The 18,849-nt window shown below is 39.5% G+C and overlaps 1 protein-coding gene across 6 annotated transcripts in view; it reads left to right on the top strand.

The window, feature by feature from the left end:
- Window positions 1–18,849, top strand: part of AKAP9 (A-kinase anchoring protein 9) — a 118,973-nt gene that overhangs the window by 65,365 nt on the left and 34,759 nt on the right. For 5 of the 6 annotated variants that reach the window (XM_048510855.1, XM_048510854.1, XM_048510852.1 and 2 more), the window contains 5 exons: window positions 6,283–6,445; window positions 12,420–12,632; window positions 14,091–14,129; window positions 15,758–15,990; window positions 16,996–17,115. In XM_048510855.1, coding sequence (XP_048366812.1) covers window positions 6,283–6,445; window positions 12,420–12,632; window positions 14,091–14,129; window positions 15,758–15,990; window positions 16,996–17,115 — 768 coding nt within the window. The remainder of the gene's footprint in view (window positions 1–6,282; window positions 6,446–12,419; window positions 12,633–14,090; window positions 14,130–15,757; window positions 15,991–16,995; window positions 17,116–18,849) is intronic. The other variant, XM_048510853.1, reaches the window with a different exon arrangement.

Raw genomic sequence — 18,849 nt, 5'->3', positions numbered from 1 at the left:
TTAAGTGAAGTTCTAAGCATAGGTCTGTAGCCTGGCACAAATGTAGTGTGCCAGATTCCTGGCCAAGGTGAAGAGAATGAGAATGCGCTGAAAGTTTGCAGAACCGTATTTTTCCTCCATTTCGTCTTCATGGTCTTCTGTGCAGTCCCACATTGGGGGCTGTGTATATGCAGGCCTGCCTTCAAAAAATAGAAAGCTTTCATTTCTGTTCTGTCGCTTTAAGACCACTCAACCCCCACCCCCTAAATGTAGCGTGTTAAAAGGGAGGGGGAGGAATACATCCCTCAGTTCTTATTTAGCCCCCATGGAATTTAGATCATTGGATTGGAACTCTGTCATCGTTCTGGCCTAACAAAATGGCAGAACCAAAGAAGGATACTGCATTCTAATAAATGTGCTACTTACAGCATGAAGATGACCAAGACAGATTTGAACAGAGAATGCCTCCTGTGCTTGGGAGAGACCCACGTCCTGTCGGCTTGTAAGGCATGTGTTTTCCTCACTCCTGGGGCTCACCAAGGTAGGGTCTCCTGCCTTAAGGCAACTTTATTAGAGAGATCTGTTCGTCCACCAGAGGGAACCGACATATTACCCCTGTTCACTCTCCCAGTGCCAGCTGGCACTTCGGCCTCTACTCCACTGCTCCTCACTAGGACCATTTCTGAGCCCCTGGCTAAGAATGTCAAAAAGAGAAAGTGAGCAGAGAAGCACCCAGAGAAGAAGAGGCCGCCATCAAGAGAACATGGGTCTCTGGATCCGTAGGTGCCTCAGTGCCGTTCTCCATCTAAATCTCCTTGGCCTCCATCGGAAGTGAGGAGCAGAAGCCCCACAAGGAGACCAGGTGGAATTGCCTCAATGGCTTATGCAGGACACTCCACTGCCTCCACCTCCTCAGCGCAGGACATCCCCAATTTCATCACACGGTTCCAACAACCGTTCTGACTTCTGTAAACGCTATATTTCATTTGGGAAAGAGTCTGTAGTAATATTTAAAGGTTACCTGCAAATAGAGTAGCATGGTATAAATTGTTCATTTGCTGTTTCTTAGTTGGTTTCTGTGCCTTTGCTCTAGCCATCTTTTCTTGGGGTCTGGATTTGAACTTTGTTGATATATGCTTCTGTTGGCATATGCATCTGTTTGAGGCTTGTGGCGTGTGTGTTGATGACAGACTTTGAGTGAGGGGAAGCTGCACGTAAGGGTTGCATGATAGTGTGACCTGAGGAAATAAGCTAGTCCTTTGCTATTGTTCTTGGCTGTCAACCTGCTAAATGTGACATTGTGTAAGCTACATTTTGTGCAGGGGCCTTTCTAGTCATTGCTGCTATTTAGTTTGGTGATTCTTAATTACTCTGTCACTTGCCGCAGAACTTCATTTATAATTCCCAGATTGCAGTCCTAAGAACACTTTCCTGGCAATAAGCTCAGTACACCTGCTTAGTATCCCTACCTTTGAAAGCTATTTCAAAGTATGTTCTGTACCAGAAAGATCTAGGAGCGGTCTTGAGTTAGCCTGCTTTTGACTTGTGTACTGTTCCTAATTAGAAATGAATGCATTTCTGGCAAGACAGTGAATGCTAAAAGTCTGAAATACCTGCCTTGCTTTTAATGATCACTCATAATAGCTTTCTAAACACTGGAGAATTCTTTAGTGCGTTGTACAATTACTTAATGTCACTGGTTTGATATTTCTTTTAAAATAGTGTTTTAGAGAGGTGGGAAACCCAGTACTTAAGTTGCTGCTGTAATCTCTACTGTGTACTGTATTTCTGATCTCTGACTTGGATTTTGAATCTTGTCAGGCAAGGTTTATTGTGGGTGTGTTAAATTCAAATTCCATTTGCACTGTTTACCTGTAGCAAAGAAATTAAGCCACTCCCACTGTCCTGATCTCTTCCTCAACAGAGGTGTTGAGAGCCGGTCTTTTGTTCAGCACGATGAAATTGTCTCTGACTTCTGAACTGTTCTTCTCACAACTGAAAGGAAGGAATAAAGGCAAAATAACTTTCCCTACGATGATTATATGAATGGTTTTGCTCTCCTAGAATTTTTTTAAAGTTCACAGTTGCCGAAGATTTCTTTTGGGATTGATTGACTGTAGTAATGAAGTTATACTTCCTTTTCTTTGATGAATGCCTGCCTCGTGTTACCATTCAGTTTTATTTGAAATATCTGTTGGGATTTGTTTCCAAGGGTGAACAGAGCAGCTGCGTGACGTTTCAAGTGGTGATGCTTCCTTCTCCCCTAATTCCATGCTCTCTTGGGAATTCTCTGGACTCACAGGTTACTGAAGAGCGAGATCTGATAGATTCTTGTTCTCTGCAGCAGATGGACAATTGATTAAATAGTTTGCCATGTTGCCCAGAACATTTAATCCTGTCATAGTTAAGGGAGATAGTTTTATCTGTTGGTAACGGAACTAACAGTGACAGCCTATTATTCTGGAATGGATTCCTACAGAACATATTGGGCAACAAATTTATTTGGAGGTTCGCAGCCAAGAAGAGACCAAGAAGAAGAAAATACCGTTGAAGTTGAATCTCGTGTGCCATTACCAAATCCTTTTCCTTTCACCCATCAGTTGGATGAAAATAATTCTGTAGTTATAAATACTTCTATTTTTCATTTTCGTCATAAGAAAAATGGACATAGATTAAAGATTGTTTCTAAAATTTCTTTGCCTACACCCCCTTATTCAGTAAGTATAACAAAACTTGAAGAAATTTATATCTCTTCTCTTACACAGCTATTATAAACAGTGAAATGGGAATGTTGAACTCTGCAATGATTTTTTTTCTGCAATGCAGTTTAATTTGTTTGATAAAATAATTGATCATGCAATAAAACTTGGCAATGTTATATATCACAACTGAATTTGTGGTAATTTGATATTATAAATAATCACAGATGTAATGTACTTGTATTAATCTAGTAGTAATTGACTTTAAAACTGAAGCACAAGTGTGGGATATCTGAACTGCAGTATATTAAAATAATATTTAACCATTATATTCTTAATATCATTATTTTAAGAACCATCATAAAATTCATGCTGCTTCTGCTTTTTTGATACCTGACCATGGTACTTCTCATTTGTTCTGATTTTATAATCTGATTTTTAATTATCTGCTGTAGTTGTATTAACGTGTGTGTGTGTGTGTGTGTTAAGTGCTGTCAAGCCACTTCCAACTCATGGTGACCCTATAAACCAATGTCCTCCAAAATACCCTGTTATTAACATTCTTGCTCAAGTCTTTCAAACTGAGGGCCATGGTTTCCTTTATAGAGTCAGTCCATCTCATGTTGGGTCTTTCTCATTTCCTGCTGCCTTTAACTTTTTGTAGCATTATTGTCTTTTCCAGTGAGTCTTGTCCTCTCATAATGTGGCCAAAATACAATAACCTCAGTTCAGGCTTGATTTGATCTAGAACCCACTTGTGTGTTGTTTTTGATGGTCCATGGTATCCATAAAACTCTCCTCCAACACTACATTGCACAAGAATTTACTTTCTTCCTGTCAGCTTTCTTATTGGTCCAACTTTCATTGTATTTAAGCAGATAAGTAATGGTTGCCTAATGTTATTTGTAAAAGGTATTTTGCACTGGTGGTATGCGGTAGTGTATTTTGTATAATGCTCTTAAGGATTGATGTTATACTTTGAGAGCCATCTTGAGCGAATGTATTCAGGAGCCTACTCACATCTGTTCAGTGGGGCTTGCTCCCCAAACAGTGGTCTTGAGATTGCACTGTTAATGTAGTTACTGGTCTTCAGCCAATCAAGCAGTTTCTCCAACAGAACTGCTCTTCGGTTTACAGAAGAGGAGATTGTTATTTATGCCAGTTCCTCCTTCCACTGTAGACCCCCAGTTTGTTCACTGAGCTCTAGGAACAAAACTTTGAGTGGCTTAGTGGGCCGCAGAAGGAGGGTAAGTTCAAAGGTCCACAAATAGTTGGACGTACTGTACTGTTTATCAAAAGAGAGCAAAAATCTTTAGCTTGATTTTTGCAGTGAACCTCTGGCCATTTGTACATCCAGCACCCCACCACCCCAATCTAGATTGGACTCTGACCCCTTCTGCTCATGCAGAATAATGCACTTTCAATCCACTTTCAGTGCACTTTGCAGCTGGATTTTACTGTGTGGAGAAGCAAAATCCACTTGGAAACAATTGTGAAAGAGGATTGAAAGTGCATTATTCTGCATGTGACCATGGCAGAAACTTTAAAAAAAATAGGGCCTAAGTATTGTAGTGTCTGAAGGTTTTGGCTGGAATAATTCTGCATAAGACAACTGTAGTCCCTTCTCCCCCATTACAGAGTCTTCTGTACAATACTTTTCTGTCCATGAAAATTTGCTTCGTATTGTTTGCACTGTTTGCTCAATTAGTCATAGTGGGATAACACCAAAGCTAACTATATCACATTAGTATTAAAATAGTATATAGTAAAATTAAAATGTTTTACTTAATAAAGCATTGCACTGTGAAAAAGATGGTATATAAGACATATAACATTAGAACAAGACACCTACTGGTTCTAAAAACAAGGGTGTGGACTCTTGTTATATCCTGCTCCTAAACAAATACGGCTCTGTCATTTTGTAATTTGAGCACCTCATGAAATGTCAGCTGGTTTATACTGTCCGAGTCAGTTGGGCAGAACTTTTTTTAAAAATTCATTGACTGAGATAAGAAAAAAGAACGACTTCTGCTATATCCTAATGTTTTAACATACATTAGTAGCATAACTCTTAAAAACGCCAAGTTTATTCCTTGATTTTGATCCTGTTAACTATGACCAGAGATATTTTCCCCTCATAGCTGGTGGACCTATTGAAACTACCAGTAGTACAAGGCAAGATTTCTGACTATTGCAGAAGTGATAATATAGGTATAAAATTGTGAAGCCTTTGAGATGGTTTACAAATGTAACTTTTGTTGTTATTTCCATTTTAATTAAAATTCTGGTCAATTAAGTAGATAAAATTTGTACATACATATTAGGCCACCATAGTTGTGTTCTCCTCCTCTGCAGTGTAAATATTTTCTGTGAATTTGCATGCCTTTTGGGTGGCTGCTCCCTCCTAGAGGTCAAGGATTCCCGCCCAGACTGTTTTTAGGAAGGCTTGTAAAACACTTTTATTTTGCAAGTCCAAACCCTAGATCAGTGATGGTGAACCTAAATTGATTTTGAGGTTGAGAGCCTATTTGAGCTGTTTACAGTAAAATAACACTTTAGACCAGTGGTTCCCAAACTTATTTGGCCTACCGCCCCCTTTCCAGAAAAAAATATTACTTAGCGCCCCCTGGAAATTATTATTTTTTATTTTAATAGCAATTAAACAGAAAGATATATGTATTAATGTTTCTACCTGTGGCCATCACCGCCCCCCTGGATCGCTGCAGCACCCACCAGGGGGCGGTGGCGCCCACTTTGGGAATCACTGCTTTAGACCCTGAGAAACATTTACTGTAGGTTTGTTTATTCTGTGACCTTTGATAGTAGTTTTACTTTTCTTATACACATGTATATGCAAAAATATCAGCCTGTATCCATCAAGTAGTTCCAAAGACTTAAGAGCACGTGAGTTTCCTTAAGGTGTTGGTTTCTAACAATCCCCCCTTACTACAGCCTTGTGAGCCCCTCCAAAAATGTATTTCGAAGGGATCAGCATAAGAGACAAGTAGAGCCTGCAGAGTGAGCTGGTAATCAGTGTAAATTAACACACACACACACACACTTTAAGAAAATGTCTTTAAAATGTGTGGTGAGATACTATTTTGCATATTATGTATTGCTTTATTTTAGCATGGCAGAAAGCGCTCGCATTTCTCACGGGGTAGAGTTACCATCTGAGATATTCCAGTGTGCCACACTAATTTTCCCCTGAACCCTTCATGAAAATGTGCTGTAAGAATATTCAAGTAGTAAGTGTTAAAGTTTATATTAGGAAGTTTTTAAAGTGCTGTGTATATTTAATAGGGAAAAAATGAGCCTGTTGTGAATTGACATAAACTGGGAAGTCTCAAAGTTCCGGCATTTGGACACGGATATGATCACTTGACTGATTGTATTACAGTTTGCAGATGTTTGCTTATCTTGTTAGCTGGGTTGAATAAATATTGTAAAGTTCTGATTGAGATGTATGTGGCAGTTAATGAAAAGGCATGAGTCAACTTTAATAAATAAATTTCCACAACACTTAGCAGTTTTGGTGTGACACGTAGAAAAATGCATTTGTAATTGCATAAAATCATAACACTTTAATTGTCTTACCTTGTAGCTTGAACATGCCAAAGCTACTCAGACAGAACTGATGCGAGAGTCCTTTAAACGAGAAGAAGAAACCACTGAATTGCTCAAAGGTCAAGAGGATTTACAAGAACGACTGGATGAAGAGGTTAAAGCTAGACAGCAGTTGGCACTGGAGCTTGGCAGAGCAGAGAGTAAGTCATAGTCCCCTTGTCACGTGGAGCTTTAAAAGCATTACAAGACTCTTGGATTCATTATGTCAACGCTGTTTTCAATTTTTTATCTAAAGAGTTCACTGTTACAAAGCAGTTCTGACATCATTGAATCCTTGTCAGTGTTTCTGGTACTTATGGATCAAATATGTATAACTAGAACGGAAAATTAATGCAAATCTCTTGAGAAAAGGAAAAGAAACTGCTATAGTAAGAGCAACAGAGAACAGAAATGAAGTAAAAGTGCATTTTGGTTTGCAGGCTGTACTATCATTAAGGGGTAGAGCACTTCAGAGATCTGCAGTGTGTCATCTAACCTCTTTAACTTGCATAAAATAAGAGGCACAAATTTCCTTTGAATCATTTTATTACCATTCCTTTGTTCTTATTGTAGTCAGCATGTTTTCCTCAGTAAAGCTCTCTGACCTCATATAACAACCGAATCACCTCTATAAACAATGCTACTTGTTATAGCTTTAATGTGTATGTATGTTTATATATACATGCATATTACACCAGCATGCTGTAGTGGTTAAGAGTGATAGATTCTAATCTGGAGAACTGGGTTAAAGTCCTTAATCCTCCAGTTATATGACTTTGGGCCACCTCCACGGGATCTTCATAAATCAGCTGTAACTTGACAGCATTTTTATTGCATATGTATATGTGTGTATGGTACAACTGGTGGATTTTTATGTTGGTTTCATCTAGTAGAATGTCCATTTCCTGCGATCTAGGTGGTTTGCTTTTCATTGTGACATTGTAGGACAAGTGACTGCATTTATTCAGCTGTATCTTTCAATGCTGTAGGTTAGCATGTCAGTCAATAAATTGAGCTCTTAAACTGTGGTATTTTACTCCTCTGTTTTTCTTGTACCCTTAAGTCATGTATTTATTAATACCACCAGCACAGATTAGATGTAATCTGATCAGACGATTTGCACAGAGAGAAGCACATTTTATCTGTCATGCCTCTGAAGATGCTAGCCATAGATTCAGATGAAATGTTAGGAGCAAAAGTTACCAGACCTCAGTTGATTCCAGCCGTGAAAGTCTTCGACAATACATATTTTCACTTCCTTAATCAACTTGATATTCGTGCAATAGGACCTGAAACAATGGCTTTAAAAAAGAAAATCATTCCCTAGAGCCATTCTTCCTCCCTTCCACTATACAAACTATCCATTGCTCAAATTTTCAGTGAAGCATGCATAGCCCTATAGAGGTTTTGTATATGGCCAGTGACCATGGCAGAAACTTAGGCCCTTTCCACACGGGCCTTTAACAACGCCCTGGGGACGGCAAAAATGCCGTCCCCAGGGAGCTGTTCGCATGGGGGGCACAGCTGCATCGCAGCCGCGCCGCCCTCGTGCCTCCCCAGCGGCGTGAAGCCGCTGTTTCCTGACCTCGCTTCCCCAGCGAGGTTTTTGGGAAACAGCGGCTGGAAGGCGCCATTCCCCCTCCCCTTTCCCAAACGCCTCACCGTGTCCTCTGGCCTCTGGCGCGTCGCACAGGCCAGGGAACACACACCCCCCTGCCCTGCAACTTCCGAGCTGTCGCACAGGGCAGGGGAGGCGTGTCCCCTGGCCTGTGCAACGTGCCGGAGGCCGGAGGACACGGTGAGGTGTTTGGGGGACGGCGCAGCCTGTGCAGATTCTGCGCCGTCCTCCCCGTCGCAACCGGGACCGTTCGTGCGAACGGTCCCGGGGGGGTTGGGTCGGCGTTATGTACGCCGACCCAACCCCCATTGTGGCCATGCGGAAGCGGCCTTAAAGAAGTTTCAGCAAGGTATAACGGATCAAAATCAGTAGGTATTCTTCAGTGGAGCAAGAACAGTTAAGCTGGCTAGCCATTTTGTCTGCTGAGTGTTTTTTTGCAAGAGAAATTGAAGGCCTAATTGGTGTTTGAAATTTTTAAAAGTCAGAGAAATAAAGCTTTAAAATTAATTGGTCTAATGTTTGCTGCTATGTTGGCTTGTTAAAATAAAAAGATCAAGACACTGACAGGATAATTCCTTTTTAATGACCCAAAAGTTACAAAATAGTTTACACATCTCAGGCTGGGTGTTACAATTAAACAAAAGTAACGTGGGGGTATATGTAACAGTGAATAAAACTTTATGGTGCGTGAGGTTCTGTGTATGGACTGAGGGACTGTGATGTTGGTTGGAAGGGGGCTTATGGGGTATAGCTGTAGAAAACAGTGTCCGAGGCAGTAAGTGAAATTGCAACCCCTCCTGCAAAAATCCCTTGTGGTTCCTGTAAAATTCAGCTTAGTTTTCTTCTAGCCAGGCAGCACCAAGGCTGGCAAGAGACTGCAGTGGAAACAACTACCAGGCCAGGGAATTAGCACGCCCTTCCAGGCCTTGTCCCCATTTCCAGTCTCTTGCTGGCTTTGGTACCACTTGACTAGAGGAAAAGTAAACTACATTTTAAAGGCACCACAGGGTTTTTTAAAAAACTCAGCTTAGGCCCTTTCTGCACATGCAGAATAATGCACTTTCAAAGCACTTTGCAGCTGTGCAGAATAGCAAAATCCACTTACAAACAATTGTGAATGTGGATTCAAAGTACACCCTCCCTGGCCTTGTCCCTGTCCCCAGTCTTTTGTCGGCCTTGGTACTGCTTGGCTAGCCTAGAAGGAATTTTTAAAGGAATTGTTCCTTTAAAATTCAACTTCCTTTCTTGCCGAGTGGTGCCAAGGTCAGCAAGAAACTGGAGGCGGGGAGAAGGCTAGGGAGGGTGAGCTTGTCCCCTTCCCAATCTCTTGCCGGCCTCAGCGCTGCTTGACTAGAAAGAAAATTAAGTGTGACCTGAATTTAAAGAAAATCAAGTGAGTTTTGTGGTTGCGGTGGTGGCCAGGGTACCCCTAGGCACCTGACAGCCAGGACAAGAGCCCCCCTCCCCGCCCCCCCTTCATTATTCCTATGGGGGCATAAGTTTGTACTGGATCCAAAAACGTGGTGCTTGGGCCCTACCCCCATTTATCTCAGGCGCTTGATCCTGTGGATCCATGGAGTATACAGAAGCAGTGAGTGTTTGAGATTCAGAAGGGGGGAATTTTATCAAAAGCACAGTTGGTTCTGTAGAAGAGGGAGTTAAAAGATCCCTGCACGTATATCTTGTTCTGTGTAATTTTGAGTGGACCAAATGCTGCTTTCCTTTTCTTCCTTTCTCAGTTTGAAATATTTCTCCTTGTTAAAAATGAATGCTAGCCAGAATGCTAGCTAGTGCAGGATTTGTTAATGGTGTGTTGTGGTTTCCTTAAAAAGTTTTCTTAAGTTGTTGCTTTTCTTGCTTGGATCAATGGTACAAGTGGCTTGTAGATTTTGACTGGTAAAGAACTTGTACTAAGAATCAAAACTTGCTTAATATATATTGTTGTTTTTCTATGCCAAATTCTTCTACGTATAGTCAAAAAACAAAGATCAAATCCTAGAGAAATGTATGTCTTCTTCTGTGTCCCAAGGATCAGCTCCTCATACAAAAAGCATGGTGTTTGTGCAGCTAAAGAGACTTTCAAAAGTAGTATGACATGGGAATCAGCTGTTCAAAGAAAAAAATCCACCGAGTTTGAATAAGCCCTTGGGTGTGCCTAAAATAATTCTTTGAAATCTAGCCAAATACAGGGATTCTAATTCCTGTAATTCCACTTTGACGAGTTCTAATGTAGAGCAGCAGGGAATAAAAGTTACGGCGGTGGGGAATAATGAAACAAGAGAGTTTGGAATGTTGTTCTCTGGTGGAGGGACAGTTTATAAAGTTCTTTAGGTTTTGGATTCTCTTTTTAAAAATCCATGAATTCTTAAATGAGTTGCCTACATCTTAGTATGCATGTCTATAAATCCTTGCTTATCACATTATTTTCTGGAAAATGTACATGCTGTCATTGAAACATCCTCCTCCTCTTCCTTCCCAGTTTTTTAGCTGTGAAACAGTCAACTTGTGAAGACTCATTGAAATAACTTGTAATGATGAATCTGCTCTAATCAGGGAGTTAATAAATGAATAACTCCTAGGCTGGAAAAAATTTCAGTGGTTCAAAAATACGTTGACATAACTCACGATAATGATGTATTAAACAGTGGTGGGTGAGCATAACTTTAAAAATGGACAAGTTTTTGGCAAGAAGTACAAGTTACTGGTAAATCATCCATCCCAGTAACAACAAATTCAGTGGCAACACACCTCAAGTACTAAGGGGGGTTGTTTGTGTCAGTGAAGCTGAGAACAGTACCGTAAGTTTAGATTTTGTCAAGAGGCTAAATCCTAGCAGTCACTTAAGGTGGAATAGTCACAGTTGAGACACGACTAAGATATATCCACCCCTTAAGGAATCAATGGCCACATCAGAGGAAGAGAATGGACGGTGGTAGGCATGAACATACATATTATAAGGTATTTGAAACATTATGAAATTACAGTATACATTTATCACCTTTGGTATTGTTCAACTGAAGGGATTTGCCGTTTTTATCATTCTTTTTAAACAACAGCAAAATGTTCCTTTAAACACTGAAAAATGTTGATTAAACCTGTTCCAAAAAACTCTGCAAACAGTGGAACTAGTAGAGTTCATATTGTGATTAAACTGAGTCTTAGCCAAGTTTATGTATGGCCAGGACATTTTACACATAATGGTGTATGTCTGTTAAAAGTTATCAAGTCACAGCTGACTTATGGTGACCTCCCTGTAGAGACTTCAGGGCAAGAGACACTCAGAGGTGGTTTGTCATTGCCTGCCTCTGTGTGGGCTGAGAGAGTTCTGAGAGACCTGTGATTGGCCCGAGATCATCCAGAGGCTTCATGTGGAGGAATTCTTCAGATTAGAGTCTGCTGCTCTTAGCCACTACCGCACGCTGGCTCTCTTATACATAATTACAAGAAGAAATATTAAATGCATCAACCAATTACACTTTGCAAATAAATTAGTAATCCATATATTATATTTGTTTGTGTTGGCATGAATGTATACCCATCCACTTCATGCAGCTCTGGTTTAGAAACCTGATACTATTAGATTCTGTTTGAATGATGATCCTGTTAGTTTTGATTTGTATGTTTTCACATACACATACATACACCAAGGAATGATAATGAGCCAGCTTGAGACTTACATATATTTGCCCATTCCCATACCTTCACTGATGAAAGCCATGAACATGGGAAAACAGGTCATATTATATGAAACAGGTTATGACAGACAGCGAGTTTGGTACAGTAAGTAAGTGTATAGATATCATGGAAACTCAATGGTGGGAAGGAATGATCTACCCTTTAACAGTTTCATAAAAATGAATGAGGAAGTGGTCACATCATGCGCTCTTTCACTACTGTTTTATCTTGGGAATAAATGCCGGAGTGCTCCAGAAAGGCATTCTGATGTATCGATTGTACTTACATGTGTTTGGCAATATCATCGTGTGTCTATCTGTGTGTTTGTGTTTTGCTGAATTGTTTTTGTTGTTTTACATATGTGTATTTTAAAACCAGCATGTCTTGGCTGCTTACAGCCTTGAGGACACCTGAAAAGGCAGAATACAAATATTTTAAATAAAGAAATTGTAATCATCCTTGCTTCACTTAATTAAGACACATTAAATGATGGTTTTGAGTGGAATGTAAAACTAAAATAGCAGACAAAAACTGTTTTAGGTTGCCTCTATACTGTCATTGTGCTATAACATTGTGCTACAACAAATCTTTGCAACTGAATTATCCACAATGGACTATCCAGTTGTGAATGTTTGCTGTGGCACAGCAGTAGCATAATATCTAACTATGTGTGGGTACAGTCTTTCAGTTATGATGAACCTATTTGGATGAGAATTTCAGTTTTGCCATTTGTAATATGTTAACGTTTCTGGAAACGGGTTTCCATTTTTTTCCCTGCTGTAATTTTGAAGGACCTGCTTGAAAATGACCATGCTTGAGTAATCTTTTCTGTTCTCTTCTAGGTCTTATTGATGGTTATGCAGATGAAAAATCACTTCTGGAAAAGCAAATCCAGGAAAAAATAGATGTAATTGAACATCTTGAGCAAGACCTCCTTTGTACAGGTAACAAATTACAGGAACTAGAGGCTGAGAGGCAGCAGCTTCAGGAAGAAAAGGAGTTACTCTTCAGACAAAAGGATGCTATGAAAGCCAACGCAGGACCAGTAGAAAAACGTATGTATACCCAACAGTCTTTGAAATACATGTTCTGGTTTTACTTTGTGATATCTAGTAGATCTTCATTAGCATTGATAGAATTGTAGTGGTGGGAGTGAGGCCAGCTCTTTGCTCGACAGAACTATCTGCATCTCTCAGCGCATTCCATATAATCAAGAGAGATCAGAATATGCCATCTGCATGGTGCAGGTACACCACAGTTTCAGATGACCCAGGCAATGAGGCAAAGTTCAACAGCCTCTGAACTTCAAGTGAGAGAGCTGGTAAAACGTGGAGAAGAAAAATATTTCCTAACCTAACCTCAGATGTGCCAGTCAGTCTTGATCCCACTTATCCAGCTTTGCTTTCCTTTTTCTTACCTCACACTGAGCAGTGCGAGAGAGCTAATAACTTTCAAATTGATCTGCCATGATACTTAAGGCTAGCACCTGGCTAGTCCTAAATATTATTCCAGGAGTTTATTAATTGTGGTTTTTTTGACTGCAAAATAAAATCTCTAGCAATTATTTTCTTAAGTATCTGAAATGGACTTCTTCTCACCCTTGCTTCAAGGTGTTCATCAGTTTTCCTCATAGTACTTGCTAAATGTCACCCCAAGGACTTCATAGCTGAACTGGGGCTTGACATTTGAGTTTCCTTTCCTCAAATCAACTACTTTAACTATAGCACCCAGTAATTATTAAACTCTAGCCTTGGTGTATGAAGCTGAAAAGCTTCATAGTCAAGTGCAATCAAAGAGATCTCCATATTCATAGTAAAAAAAGCTGCTCAGAAGTCCTGAAAGAGAATTGTGGATGTCTCAACTTGGTAGACATCCTGTAGAATGAAAACACAAACTTGGTTTAATATACTCAAATATTTGTTTAACAAAAGTGTTTTCTCTTCAGAAAGCTAATTCATGTCTGATTCCTTCTTTCACTAAGAAACAACATCTCTTTTTGAGAGAATATTTACTGAAGGTGGTTAAATTCTAAAGATGTTTAATTAGCAATATGCCTTCAGTAACTGGACTGTGAGCAGCTTGTAAATTGTTACCTTTGAAACAAAAAAAGCAGGAATAATAGTAGTTGCCTGCTTTTCATTACTTTTAAATAGGCATATTCTATGAGGCAATTAATATTAGAATAGGTCTTTCGGTTTCCTAATTGCCTTATAATCATTAGTTTCAGTAGCAGATCCATTGTTATAAATTTATAATACGTTGTTCATGGTGCAATTTGTTCACTGTCTAGAAGAACCAAGCGTAAGTTCCACAGTTAAAAAGCTGGCAAATAATGTTAACTATCATACTTAATTGATCAGTGACACATTTCTTAACTTACCCAGCATTTTCACTGAACTCCACATTCCATCTTCAGCTTCGTTCTTCTCATACAGTATTACACCTTGAGAAAACTATAGATGGCATGTGAATTACTTTTGCTTTTTGTTTTTTTTTCCTTTCTGTTCTCCTAGGCCTAGTAGATGCTGCAGTCGATGCAGCTTCCCAAGCAGGTGTGTTTGTATATTGCATGGCCGATCTTTCATTAGGTGGCAGATTTTTACTACTTATTAATTATGGTCTCTTCTTTTGGGCTTTCAGCTTACTAACATTACTTTAATTTTTGCTGGCCTGAAGCTTTCGTGTTGTCTTTCATGCTCACCACTTTTCTTGTTAATAACAATTGCTCACAATTTCTAAATACAATCCATTAGTAATGATTTCTAAGCGAATCCATTTAACCATCATCTTAGTCATTAATGATTCATGAGTTGAGGTGGCGTTAGTTTACAGTTAAGCTTTTGTTTTGCTTTTTAAGCTGCAAATATGTCAGTTTTGTGATAACTTTGCTTAAAAATACTTTGATATTGACATGTGATGTTCAGTATGCATGATGTAAGATGATGGTGTCCAAAATATCTTTATTGTGTAATGCAAGAAAAGGGCCAATGTCTGGTGATTTTTCCTACATATATCAAAGGCCCTGATCTATCAATCTATTACTCTGTAGGAAATCTTATTTAAATCACAGAGGGCTTCTGTTTGCAGCCTGTATATTTATTTATACACTGAAGATTTTTCAGATATTGTATATTGTGAATCATTAATCTTGGCATTCCTTTTGATTAGTTATGTATTGCATATGTGTGCATACTCAGTATCATTAAATGGAATGAGTCTAAGGCGTGCCTCCTTTCTAGACCACTATAGCTCAGCTCCTGAGAGATATGGTGCAGACATAGAGAGTAGCCATGTTACTATCTCTTTGATAGTGACTGTGAACATCCAGAGTTACTGGAATGGGAAGAAGGCATGTTCTAGAGCAAGGGTGTCGAACTCATTTGTTACGAGAGCCAAATATGTGACTTGGTCAGATTGGGCTTGGGAGGGGCTGCCTTGGCTGGCCCCAAAATGGTTCTGGGGATGCCTGGACTGGCGAGCCTCCAGTGGGGTGGGGTGGCTGCCTTGAAAGGGCTTGCCTCAACTGTCTTGCGGGCATGATAAGCTCCTTCAAGTGGCCAGATGCGGCTGTTTGACACCCCTGATCTAGAGTTTCCTGTGCTGCTAATATAATAGAAGAAGAAGTTCTGTGCTTTCCCAAACAGTTTAAAATACATTTAAAAGTGGAAGGAGGGAAGAATGAGGCAGGTGATAACTTACCTTAACAGAACATCCTAGTTGCAGGTAAGAAATTTCCCTCTATTTTCCTTTTGTAACTCACCAGGTGAAGGTCTATGGTGTTCTGCCTTAAAACATACGTATATTCCTCTTGTTGGAAAAAAATGTATTTTGGGACTGGATCAGTTCTATTGGATGAGAAAACAGTTGGGTTTTAAGGCCGGCGTACGTTTTCCCCAGTGTTAAATTCAATATGTGATTTGACACTTAACTTCATAATTTTCTGTGTGAATAGTTAACCAGTTTAAATAAAGGAAGCTGTAAAGGAAGTCATGAATACATTTTTTGTGATATATTTTTATTCCTTTGAGAAGACACTACCTAATTCTGGTTTGGTAAAACCCAAATCTGTTTCCATCCTTTGTTGTACTTTAGCATGGACATTTAGTCTTTTGAGTGGTTTTATTGTGACATAATTTCTAATTTTGTATATCTAAAAACAATTGATGCCCGTGTAAAACAGAGTTGCTGGCGGAGACAGAAAAACTTATGAAGGAAAAAATAGAAGTACAGCGGCAAGCTGAAAAAGAACATGACTACCTTCAAAAGCAGGTCAAGGCACTGGAGACTGATATAGAGGAGCAGGTCAACCGGTTTTTGGAACTAGAGCAAGAAAAGAATGCAGAATTAATGGATCTAAGGCAACAGAACCAAGCTTTGGAGAAACAACTCGAGAAAACTAGGAAGTTTCTAGATGTAAGTAAGAGAATAGCCAGCTATCTTGCAAAGTTGCAAATTCATCTAGCCTTTTAGGACAGAATCAGAAAGGGGAAAGCACAAAATCATGAATCATTCTGTTCATGTTAACCCTGAACATTGAAAAGGATTGTTTCCAGTGCACTAAAAAATCGTGACAAAATTACTTTTTAAAACATTCTGTTTGTTAAATGAATGAGAAATGGATCGGATTTCAGAATTTAAAATCAGATATTTTCAGCCTGTATATACCAGACATTATGTCTGTTCTTTCAAATTAGTGTGGGCATGAATTTGCCCCTTCGCATGTTTGAAAACAACGCTGGAGGTTAGTTAGTGATGTTACAAAGATGTAATTTTTCTAAAGTGATGACTACTGTATCTCATTATTATGGCTTACTAATGTATGTGTAGGGTGTAGGCATAACCAATCTAAGTTTGTTTTGATTTTTGGAACGGCACCAGAATAGTCTCCTGCAGTAGAACTAGAAATTCAGATCAGCAAAAATAAATTCCAGTTGTGGGGTAAATAGCCAGAAAAATTAACTTATGATTTTGTTGTATTGTCAAGCATTTAATTTTTAGACTGGCCCTGCAGTTTACAGTACAAAAACATATACATCATTAACTTGGTCACAAATAAGTAGACAAGAAGGAAGATTGCTTATATCCCCAGGTTTCTTGCTTCCCAGTTTTTGCATTACATCTTGATAGTCATCCATGAGTCAGCACCAGTTTTGAGAAAATGCTGTAGGCTGATGATTTACATACCACCTAGGGTGCCTTCACAAACAGCTATGATAATATATAGCAGAAATAATCCAGCATTGTTTTTTTCCTGCTTGACAAGATAAGTTGGTTGCAATAGATTTACTATATCATAGGGTTTCCTGCTATTCACCCACAGCCAATAGATTTAACAGTAAACCAAAGCAAGACACTGTGGATTAATAATTTTTATATTTGTCAAAATAAGCTTTCCATAAGAAATATGATATGTTTCAGGAACAGGCAATCGATAGGGAGCATGAGCGGGATGTATTCCAGCAGGAGATACAAAAACTAGAACACCAGCTTAAGATCCCCCAAAGATTTCAGCCCGTCAATGAACACCAAAACCAAGAGGTAAGATACCGAACTGCAGTCATCTATAGTTCTCATGATGCACAAAATTGAAGTGATAGTTGAAATGCTGCCAGAAATGCTCATGAAACCAAAATCTGCCCATTTAAATTAATGTGAGTATGAATTTACCCCTTCCCATGTTTGGAAACACTGTTGGAGCAGCAGTGAGAATAGGGAGAGGGAGATATTATGAAAAGCCATCCAGCAGTAAACCCATCTAAAGCTAATCACGTGAACAATTAATAGAGTAATTCCCAAAGACATTGATGCCCCAAATCACAGGAGGTTTTTTTATGCCCAAGGGGCACTGGCACCTGCCAAACCACTTGTGAATTGAAAGAGACTATTGAAAAGGTTATATGACATAAGAGTCTACTTTGGAGAACCAGGTTTGATTCCCAGCTCTGCCACTTGAGCTGTGGAGGGATATCTGGTGAACCAGACTAGCTTGTGCACTCCAACACACACTAGCTGGGTGACCTTGGGCTAGTCACAGTTCTTCAGAGCCCCACCCACCTCACAGGGTGTTTGTTGGGGGGGAGGGGAAGGGAAAGGAGATTATAAGCCCCTTTGAGTCTCCTTACAGGAGAAAGAAGGGGGGGGGGGTTACAAATACAAATGCTGCTTCTTTGAAAAAAATTAAATCTCAGTAGTTATGCCTTTGTTAGCATTAATTTCAACAAAAGTTTGCAATATGACATAGAGTGGTGCTACTGAGATGGTTCTTCTGTTCAAATGAAAAATCGGAAGACCCACTAGGAGTGGTGGGAGCCTTAAACATCCCTGAAGAGTTTTTAAGAACCTAAGAACAATCAGGATGGACCAAGCCAGTGGTGCATCAGATTCCTCAAGGAAGACCACAATCAGAGTCCTCCCTTACAGCTGCCTCTGCTCCATTTGACAAATGGAGGCATTTTGCCTGTAAATTAGGAAGCCCCATTTAGCTGTCACAGCTAGTAGTCAGCGGAAAGCCTATCCTCTGTAAATCCATCTAGCCCATTTAAAATCCCTTTAACCCAATAATCACATTTTGTAGCAGTGAGTTCTGCAACTTGGTTGCCAGCTGTGGGAAGTACAGCTTCTTTTTATCCACCTTGAATCGTTTTCATAGGTATCCCTGAGTTCCTTCATTATGAGAGAAAGATAAAAGTTTCTCGTGATCTGTTTTCTCTGTATGTTTCTTATGCCATCCATCATCACCTTTTTCTAACATGTGTGCTGTTATAGTGAACTCCCCAACCCCAGGGTCATTTTGGTTGCCAAATTTAAGATCCCTTTTGAGATGCAATGACCAGAACTGTATATGGTATTCCAGATGAAGTTTAATCAGGGACTTGAATAAAGGCACTCTTATACTGTAGTGGCAGTTCTATTACCAGTTTCCTCCCTAGTGGCATGTAACTTGGGGTTTGCCTTTTTACCATCACTACGCACTTGACAAACATTATCATTGAACTGACCGTCATAACTTCCAGGACTTATTTATTGATCTATCCTTGCCAATTCAGACCCCATCAGTTTATATGTGTAAATCAGAGTGTTATTGCTTTGCACTTACATTGAATTTCATCAGTAATTTTGTTGCTTATTTGCCCAGTTTCAGTCTCTTTGTTCACCGTCTTTTAACAATTTGGGGTCATTCACAAACTTTGCTACTTCTGTGTTAATTCCCCAGTTCTACATATTTTATGACTACATTAAGTAGAAGTGTTTCCTGTACATTTTCCCAGTAAT

The sequence above is a fragment of the Sphaerodactylus townsendi genome, linkage group LG11 (assembly GCF_021028975.2).
Source record: "Sphaerodactylus townsendi isolate TG3544 linkage group LG11, MPM_Stown_v2.3, whole genome shotgun sequence".
Classification (NCBI taxonomy): domain Eukaryota; kingdom Metazoa; phylum Chordata; class Lepidosauria; order Squamata; family Sphaerodactylidae; genus Sphaerodactylus; species Sphaerodactylus townsendi.
This window is presented reverse-complemented; position numbering and strand designations above follow the sequence as displayed.